Source organism: Gallus gallus, chromosome Z (genome assembly GCF_016699485.2).
Source record: "Gallus gallus isolate bGalGal1 chromosome Z, bGalGal1.mat.broiler.GRCg7b, whole genome shotgun sequence".
Lineage (NCBI taxonomy): Eukaryota > Metazoa > Chordata > Aves > Galliformes > Phasianidae > Gallus > Gallus gallus.
The window spans coordinates 56,232,170-56,242,373 of NC_052572.1; the positions used below are offsets into that span (position 1 = coordinate 56,232,170).

Genomic DNA, 10,204 nt, shown 5'->3' on the forward strand with positions numbered 1-10,204 from the left:
GCATTAATTTTTGAATATCAAAATGAGAAATACTGATTAAATGGAGAAAAAGTGATCACAGAAAATAAATGTCTGTTAAATTGGTGAGGTCTGCACGTCACCTCTGGCTGAGCAGGCTTTGGGGTGCGCTGCATTTCATTTTGTTGTATGTGTATTCTTTTCTGAGTAGCTCATGGTTGTGCTGATGGCTGACAAAAGTGTTTCTGTCAAAGGTGAGTCGTAATTTTGAGCTGGTTGGACGGGTTAACTTGGACCAGTTGGAACAAATGAAGGGGAAAACAGAGAGCTCCAGCAGTGATGAGGAAGAAAAAGAAGAGGAGTTAAGCCCCAAGACTGAAGAGAGAGGTCAGTACAGCTTTTTTTTTTTTTTTTTTTTTTTTTTTTTTTTTTTTTTTTGCACAGTGACATGCTGCAGTAGTCCCACCAAGCAAGGTCAGCTGTTCACTCTGCACTACATTCTTGTAGACTCATGCAGGCATGCCAGCAGGAGCACAATGCAGCTTTTGTGAAGAGACACCAATCCTGGGGAAATCTTATGTTTCTAATCCCTATTACAAGTTTTCTGACTGTTAAGAAAATACGTACTATGAGAAAACACAAATAGGATCTTTGCCTTATCTGCCCATGCAGATAACATCTGTAAGGGTTTTATGCTGTTCAAGTGTAATATTTTAGCGATCTGTCAGATTTTGTGTTGGTAACCAGTATTTAGCTTCACCCTTGTCATTGTTCAAGCAGAGGATGAAGAGGTCACGCCCAGTCTTTTTAGTTGGCTATTATTAACTCTGAGCATTCCTTCCTTGTCAGAGAGTCATTCTTGTTGTAAATGTTGCAGTTGGTGGCTCAAGAACTAGGGTAGAACCATGCTGAACCTATTCTGTTTTTTAAGTATGTGCCTAAGTTCTTGTCAATTAATTTCACAGACTTCAGCAAGGCTGGGTCATGTGCTTACTTATGCACAAATTTTGGTCAAAGTTATGAAAAAGAAAGTCCTCCTGTAGATCAAACTATGTTGTCTTTCTCCTCTCCAGTATGAAAACTATCTTATTGCAAGTATCTGGTCTGAACTGTTGTCTAGTCTGCTCTGATACTCAGTTCATCAGTTAAATGCAGCATGTTCACAACTCTTTAATGAGCGCCATGATGCCTGAGTGTTGGGTTCCTGGGATGCCTCACCTTACTGGTGCTGATAACTGCAGTTAAGCAAGTTTCTACATACTTCGTTAAAAATATCCCAAGATGTTTACCTTTTTCCTCCAGAGTTTTCAGCTATCAGTAGAAGATTCATTTTTAATTCAGGAGTTATTCACAAAAGAAAAGATGTTTCCCCAAGTCCTCGGTACCTTGAAGACTCAACTTTCTCAATTTAAAGGATGTTTTCAGAACAAGAAGAGCTTAGATCATTTCACCTTTTTCATAGCCAGACCCCAATGTCTTGGCTTTTGTTTAGTGTCCCTACGGCATCAGTTATGTCTGTGCTTATCACTGGCACTTCACTTCAAGTGCAGTTAATGATAGCTTTTATTTAAATGAGAAAAGAAGGTAGTTGAATAGGAAACCATTTAAATTTTAATGTAGAGTATTCTTCACAAAAGTCTTAGATAGCAACAGTAGAAAAATCAGGTGATCTGCTAATGAGATAGGCATTTCAAAGTTCTTGGATATTAAGTTGTTAGGAAACACACTAGGATGTCACTTCAGATAGAGCTTAAACCCTCAGAGCTTCATGGCTGAAACGCTGACTGCATAATGCTTTGACTACAGGACCACCCCCCCCCCCCCCCCTCAGTTGCAGATGTAGCGTGCTGATTAATGTTGTGTATAGACCCACAGCTAGCAAGGGATGAAGAGTCACTCTGTCCTTGTGAGGATTACCTTAGCATTACATCCAAGCACAGGTGCTGAAGTGACCTTGGAAACCATGGTATTCAGAGCAAGGGAAGGAAGGTGCTGTATGACAAGCCTTGCACATCCATGTAAATGGGAGGGAGGTAGACAACCCAAGGTGAAGTTCCTTGTTAAAATTATCTCTGGGATACTTTGATTTTGTGACATTTATTGTGCAAACATAAAAATATCACCTTGTATACGAGAGCTGTACACTCACAGGGAAAAGAGATGTGTTATCTCTGTGTTTCATGTGAGCAATAGTTAAGCAAGTGTCTTAACAATTCTATTTTTATTTCTTATTTTTTCACATGTTGTTGTATTTCTTGACAGTGACTTGTACATGATCACTTGTTTATAAGAAAAAAATGCATATTTTCTGGCTTGTTGTGTAGATGTTCTTTGCTGACCAGACCATAGAGGCAATGTTTAACCTGTGTTAATTTTCTTCCCTTGAATTACTAAACAGCTTGCATTACTACATACATACAGTAGATAGAAAATGCAGGAAACATTTATGCCAACTGCAAGGAATTGTATTTGCTGTACTTTTCAAGATGAGGATTGTCACTTTAAGGTTCAAGATGCAAAGTACACTTTTGAAAAATGTCCTGGTGAGATAGGTGAAGGTGTGGTTGGATGCAGGGTTGTATGCTGACATCTTCTCCCAGTGGATTTATAGAAGTTACTTCTACCCTAGAGAGTTTTGCTTTGTTAGCAGAAGACCAGACCTGTGCTTTTAACTATTGTCTGTCACCATGGCTAATGGTGTTACAGCTTTCAAACCACATCAAACTACATAATCTCATATTCCACTTGGGTGCTTTAGACAACTGTAGTCTTTGTGGACTTATCAGGAAGTGTGATTTGCTCAGAGTGTCTCTTTGTCTCCCTGAGAATCTGGAAAGAAATGATGTCTGAACCCTCTGAAGCTCGTTACTTTGGCAGAACTAGGATTTCTTTCCATAAGTCAGAAGAGCAGTAGATTCTCTACTTCAACTTCAGGCTGGTATGTGCAGCTCTGAAGGTGCAAGGAAGAGTGTTACTTTTGGGCAGTGGACCAAAGAAGGACTACTGCCCATGTGATCTGGCAGAGATGGGTATGTCCTGTCAGCAGAGATGAACAGCTGTGTAGATGGGAAGGGAAAAGAGTGTTTGGCTGCTGGTGAAGGAAAGCAAAAAATACAGTGACCCAGGGTGAAGAAGGTAGCAGAGGCTGGAAAAGGAAAAGGGGACGTCTGGTGTACACCCCAGAACGAAAAGCTGCCCCTGCTAGGAACTGTGTCTCAGATGTCCTCTGTCTCAAACTTCATTCTCTGCTCTTAACAGAAACCAGAATCCACTTCTACAGTAGAGGAAAAAAATGAGGTTCAGAAGTGCTTGTACACTTCTGTTACACTTTTGTTACACAAAAAAACCTGAAGAGAGGTCAGGTGTCTCTGCAGGTTGTTATCTGTCCTCTGTAGGCCCCAGAAAACAGGTTCTGATGCACCTCTGTGGAAACAGTCCAAATTTGCAGCCCTAGGAGCAAAAACGATCGGGGAGTGAACAATACAGTGTATTCTAAAGATCTGGTGGATTTACTAGAGTAACACTTGCTGTTCTTAATGGAATTGCAGATACAAATCCTCCCTATTTATTTCAGCAAAATATCCTCTGTAGTGCATATCTCCTTTCTGCAGAGGCCCAGAATAGAGTTCCTATTGTGTACTATAATGCAGGCAAGTTCTTGCAGAGAAGAGCTTTTTTTTTTTTTTTTTTTTTTTTTCCCATTCCAGAACATCTACCCTCCGCAAATAATTGTCCCTGTACCACACTTGTCTGTGTGCTGCAGTGTAGTAATGAATTCGTGCCACACACTTAGTAGTAAAATTCAAATGGGTGCCCCATCCCTGGAGGCACTCAAGGCCAGGTTGGATGGGGCTCTGAGCAGCCTGAGCTGGTGGGGGGCAGCCCTGCCCATGGCATGGGGTTGGGGCTGGGGCTGGGTGGGCTTCAAGGGTCCTTCCAACCCAAACCGTTCTGTGGTTCTACATATGATTCTTTGTAAACTGAACTAATGGTATTGAATCCCTTTCTGATGTTGCAGTGACACTGCATCTGGCTTTGTGATACATAACCACATCATAAATCACTGACAAGAAGTAATACAAAGTCAGGGTTTGTCTTCTAAGGGGAAGAGACAAAAAGTGATACTAAGGACAATTGCATATAGAACTTAAGGAAAGAATAGCTAGTGACAAATACGTTACAAAAACACATTTACAGAACTTCACATACAGATAATAGTGAACGTGTGAACGATTTTAAGATCATGGGCTGATCTTGAACATAACAAGTCCGACAGTGAAGAAATCAAGTGAGCAGAGATCAGAACCAGAATGAAGCAAAATCCCTTTTATTATGTAGTTTGGAAGGAGTCAGAAAGACATTCTGTTGATTTCTTGCTTAAGATAATCCCTACTAAGGAATTAATGCTCTGAGCAGATGGTGCTGTCTCATATCCAGCAAAAGAATCAAGTGAGATAGGCCATGCAATTATTTTTAATGGCTTGTGTGGTGATCTTCTTAATTTGTGAGAACATGTTTCATCTTTTGTTAAAGCTGGCTTGTTCAGGTGGGTGTTGGTTTTCAGAAATACCACTCCAAGCTGCCAGTGGCTTCACTTGTATTATTGGGTGCTCGACACTCCTGTAAATGAGGCCCCAAGTACTTTGTGTGAAACATTAGAATGGGATGAAAAACCTGTGCGGTTGAAATACAGGACTTTTTAGAGACACTCTAGCTTCTAAGACTTCACAGTGAAGAGTCTCTTTATTATGAAGGTCACACGTTAACTCTATGTGTTTGCTTCCTAGGGTTTGTACAACCAATGCAAAAGTTGCAGATTGGCTTTAGTGCTTTAACTCATATTGCTTTCAAGACTTTTTTTTGCCATAGCTTATCTTAACGTCGATTTTGAATCAAAACTCCATGGTCCCTTCAGTTACTGAAGGACATGAAGTAAGTAACAGCTCTGTTACACTTGTTTGCAGAGACGCTTAAGATTTAGGATGTGATTTGTTACTTGCAGTGCCATTTTGATTTGAAGCAATTACATTTCTACAAACTCAGTAGTTGATGGGTAAGTCTTTTTGCTTCCTAAGGATACATCTCCCAGTTCTGAGCAGTGGGATGAATCGGAGCAGCATGAAAGCAGTCCCTTCTTGCCCTTACACTTAAAAATTCACAGGCTGTGCTTGCCTTTTCCAGATTCCATGATGTTTCCTGATAGTGGTCCTCCAGAGAAACGCTTCCCATGTGAGTTCTGTGGCCGATCATTTACAGAAGGCTCTGAGTGGGAGCGACATGTGCTGAGACATGGCATGTAAGTTGTTTTATTCTCCTTTGCCAAAAAAGCCAAAGGTGACAGTAGATCTTGTGTATTCCCCCATCACGTTCATCACCTCCCTAAAAGTCCTGTGATGAAGGCAAGCACAACTATGTGAAGGAAGAATTCTGTCTTCATTGTGGCTACAGTTATTGGATATCTCAGTATGAGTTCACTTTTTGTAACCCTGAAGCCCATGGTGGCTGTAGACTCTAGGGCTGTCCCTATAAGAATATCACTTAGGTGGCTCACGATTAACTTCGGCGAGGAGTGCTGTTGACTTTGCTTGCCAGCCAACCAGCATAAAAATGGCAGAAAATTACGAAGAATGTTCTAGGAATGTCTTGGGTCTTTTTCGGCTTATATTGTTATGTTTCTCTGGTGTGTTTGCAGCTAAACTCGTAGAGCAATACAAAGAATTAGGTGCAGATAAATACCAAGATTTTAAAGAGAAATAAAATAGATCATCTTGAACTCCTCCTAAAATGTACCCAGTGAAGCTCACAGCAAAGATCTTTGTCCTTTTGTAACAGTTTGAATGCTGGTGATAATCATCACAGATAAGATAGTTGCCTTCGGAATGCTTATTTTCCTTGTCTTGACAAAGATTGTGTCTGTAGCAGAGATGTCTCTGCTGACAGGAGTTTCTTCAAAGAGCAGATCTCAATTCGAGGCTGCTGTCCTGCAGAAGGCATTTGAATACAGTACTGTGGTTTAACTGTTGCAGGATGAAAATTACTACTTACGCTTAATCTTGTCTATCTAGATGAGTGCACTTGAAGTGTTGGAAGCTCTAAAAAGTTTTATTGGATCATTACTCTTTGGGAAAGGTACTCTTTTCTTGTGCCTTTGTTTGGCGCCAGTGGGTCTCATTTACAAGGGAAAGGGGATTGAGCTTTAAAAAGTTGCAAGTGTGGCTCTTCCTTCTCGTGTCGTATCTACCCTAGCTAGGACGGAGCAAAGGCTTTATTTCAAAGCAGGAATCTTGTGGGTCCCACTGGCAGCTTTGTTCCACTGTCTCTCCTCGTCAGCATGAGGTGGCAGTGGTGTGGCTGCTGGTAGCTACTTTTTCAGGAAGTGGTCTGGTTTTCCCCTGCGTGTGATACACATGGATTGGCTTTGTCGTTCTCTGTACTGACGGTGTTTCTGCATTCCGCTGCTTGACTTTCCAGGGCACTGAATGAAAGCAAGCATGGGACAAGCGAGGACAGCCAGCCGAAGGAGGACGTGGAGGAGACTGTTAGCACACTGCCAGAAGAAAAAGAAGGCATTGAGAAGATGGTGCTGGACTATTCCCACAACAGCGAAACCGTAGTCAGTGTGGTAACTCCTGACAAACCTCTCCAAGAGAACTCGGAGGCCAAAAATGAATAAGCATTTGGTGTGATTTTAATCAACGTACTTGAACAGTGATGAATGGGATAGGGTGGGCGGGTGGGGCGGGCAGAAGGAAGAAATAAAGCTGCTTTTAGGACTGAATGATCTATTTTCAAAGCACTGGTACCTGTGTGAGTGTGTGTATATTAAAGTTAAAATATTTAAGTGATGGAATAAGTGGCTCCATTACATTGCTGCATCCTTTCTTCTGGATCTTGACAATGGGAAGTTACATTCATCTTGGACTAATGAAGAAACTCCCCATGTTCCAACATTACACAACGTGCTTTGCAATGGAGATTTGGATTGTTTATGAATGGAAGCATCGTGAGCGTGGAAAAAGTTAAGGGGGATAACTTTTCAACGCACAAATTTTGGTGCGTTTTTCTAGTTTTAATACATATTGCTTTTCCAGACTGAATGCAACTGCTTTAGAAAAGAAAAAAAAAAAAGAAAAAAAAAAAAAAAAGAAAACAAAAACAGAAACTGCTTTGCTTAAAACAGTCACCTGTTTCCTAGTACCTCAAAATTAACCAAGGGAGATCTCTGCATTTGTCAGTACTACCTGTTGTCATTGTGGTTAAATGTAGAGAGACTGCTGGGCAAGGTGGTGAATGGAGGAAGAAAAAAGTTTTAAAGAAAGAAAAACAAATTGTGCTTAAAATCCCAGTGTGGGTTTTATTTCTTAAAATACTGTGATTTTTTTAATTATTTTAGTAAAAAAAAAAACAAAAAAAAGAGAGAGAGACTTTAATTCCTAGATAACTGTTTGTGAATTGTCATCCTTTATTCCAGGTAAGCTGTTTGTTAGTATTCAGTTACAATTTTAGGATTTGATAGATTTCATGTGACTGATTGTTGCGGTTCTGTTGGCCGCATTTATTTTCTGTCAGCCTGAGGTGTTACAAATACAGCACAATTAAGTTTCTCATGTAAAATGAATTATTTCTTTTCAAGGGGGGACAGGGAAAGGAGACTAGATCTTGTGAATAGAACTTTTTGTTGCTGTTGTTGTTGTTGTCGCTATTAATTTTAAACATACGGAAATAACAAAGACGTTTTAACTTTTTTTAAAAGACTAAAGAACCAAACTTACAGCACAGCTATGCAGCTTGCGGGCCAAACATGTCGGTCCTCATAACCGTTCTGTTGCTTGTCATATTAACATCTATCAGTCTCACACCAGTAACTTTCTGTTAAGATTGGCTGCCTTTTTTCTTCTGTCCGTGGTGTGCGTGCTTTCTTTTTTTGTTTCGGTGTAGTGGGAGGGAGGGGTGTTTGTTAACACATCTTTTTGCAAGCAGAGGTGAAATAGTTACTTAACGATATTGAGCCTGGAGAACTACTTTTACTTGATTCAAGGTGGAGTTGCTGAATTTTTTTCCCTCCTCCTTAGCTTTTAGCATGAGGGGAGCAGCGTAGAATGAATAGGAACCTGCGTACCTATGTGGCTGATCCTGCATTTTTCCTTGGGTGGAAAGCCTACCCAGCTCAAGGGGAATTTAGCCTGAGCAAGGAATACAGGATTTGGTGCCCATGGTATGTTCTGATTGTGAACAAAAAGAGTTTATTTCCAAAAAGTAGAAAGTACTTGACTGAAACCTAGTTTTAGAAATGCATGTGTCTTTGTTTGTTTTTTCGTTTGTTTTGGGGGGGGGTCTATGGGAGGGGGAGGGGGGACAAGAGGAAGCTGCTGGGGAAGTGATGTCCCAGAGAGCTTCACATTGAAATTGATGGCAAAAATGTTGCATTTGTGGAATAAGTGCTACTTGAGAAGCATGGTGTTTTGCTTTTGGGGATTCATCAGTTGTGGGGTTGGGGGATTCCTTTGATCCTTTGATTATTTTTTTTTATTATTGAATTTTTTTGTTGTTGTTCTTTTTTTTTTTTGCCTTTTTTTTTTTTTTTTTTTTTTTTTTTAGGTAGGGAGGGAATGTCATGTGAAAAACACATTGGAGGGACAAGTATAAATACACATTTTGTGTCTGTATTTGTTTTTTAATTGGCCTCATTTCAAATGTATTTAAACAGTTCCATACCTGGATTGGGTGTTTGTAACGGCTACCAAAAATGAAAAAGAAAAAAAAAAAAGAAAGAAATGATTGTGACATGCTTTTATCACTACTTTATTTTTCAAATAACATGTAAATATTGTAATCCATTGGATTTTGTTTTGCTAACCTGTTAATAAAACATATGGGACCATTATCCTTTTAACAAGCCTAGAATGTCATATTGTTTTCCTTTTTTTTTTCTTTTCCCAAAAAATGTATACCTGATATATTGTGGACACACATGTTAGATGCATTATTATGATTCTGTTGACTGTAATGACATAGAATTGAAAATAACATTTTTTTCATTGTTTAATTTATACAGAGGACTTTTTCAGAGTTTGACAGAAGGAATTAAATAGCAAAATGCTAACCCATTGGCTTCAGCACTCGGTATTTCCTGATTTTAAAATTACTGCTTACTGATGGGGGATAGGAAGGGGATACTGAACTGTTGCACTGACGGGTTTGTTTTTTTTAAAAAAAGAAAAAAAAAACCAACAATGAAATTAATAAAAACTTTTTAAGAGTGTTTTGCCTTTGTGTGTTGCATTCTGTATTGGCTACTCTGATGACAGGCTGTAGAAGTGTCTCTGGGACTGATTCTCCATTTAGCGTCTCCAGGAGGGAATGAAGCACCATCTTCCTCTCTGCACCCTTTCTTCTTGTACTTCACAGAGATGGAATTTGGGATTTATAGATCAGGTAGGGCTGCCTCTAGCTCACACAAGTCTAGAGCCTACCACAGTATCCCTCAAGGATGCTTTGGCTGTGCACCAGCCCAGCATCCATTAGAGGCCGAGGGCATATTGCCAAAGCTGGCTAACTACTCCTGAACATGGACATAGAAATGAAGGAATTCTGCAGTCTTGAAGTATCAAAATAGATAGAGACAGGCTGAGTATCTGGACTTATCAACTCAGTCTTCATTAGTTGGGATGCTCTAAGTTTCCGTATCAGATGACCTAGAGGATCCAGTGCTGAGATTCTGCTTTACTGGTGTTGAATGCACACTTAGTAACCTGACGCAGGGGGTGTTATGTTTTGCCTTTTTATCCACTGAAAACTTAAAAAGATGCTTTGGTGTTGTCTTGGAATATTTTTTTCTTTTTTTCTTTTTCTAAATACAGATTTTTAAAAAGAACATTTAAAAGATGTCACACATTTTTTTTTCTGGACGTATGTTAATTAGATCCTGTTTCCTGTTCAAGCTGCTATTTGATTTTACTAGAACTGAGTGTACAGAATGTTAAACAGTTTGAAAACTAATCACCTGATAGCTTTACAAGCCTCCACCTTTCTTTTCAGTCTCCCCACGAGTCAAAACAATTTGTTAAAATAATTACTTTCTTATCCTCTGTTTAAAAAAAATGGGAAAAATTATGTGTTTTAGTCTGTTAGACATTGCCTTTTTTTTCAGTGGCTTCTGGAAATAGTTGTTCATAAAAGAGAACTAGCAAATAGTTTGCCGCTATGTATCTTCTACTCCAGAGCTGACTTGCACTTCCAACATGTT

General features: G+C 39.6%; 1 protein-coding gene across 1 annotated transcript in view; it reads left to right on the forward strand.

The window, feature by feature from the left end:
• The window catches only part of ZNF462 (zinc finger protein 462), a 50,686-nt gene extending 43,414 nt beyond the window's left edge, over positions 1–7,272 (forward strand). Inside the window, exons 10-12 of the mRNA NM_001397216.1 lie at positions 213–345; positions 5,140–5,254; positions 6,430–7,272. Coding sequence (NP_001384145.1) covers positions 213–345; positions 5,140–5,254; positions 6,430–6,631 — 450 coding nt within the window. The 3' untranslated portion in view covers positions 6,632–7,272. The remainder of the gene's footprint in view (positions 1–212; positions 346–5,139; positions 5,255–6,429) is intronic.
• The last annotated feature ends 2,932 nt before the right edge of the window (positions 7,273–10,204 follow it).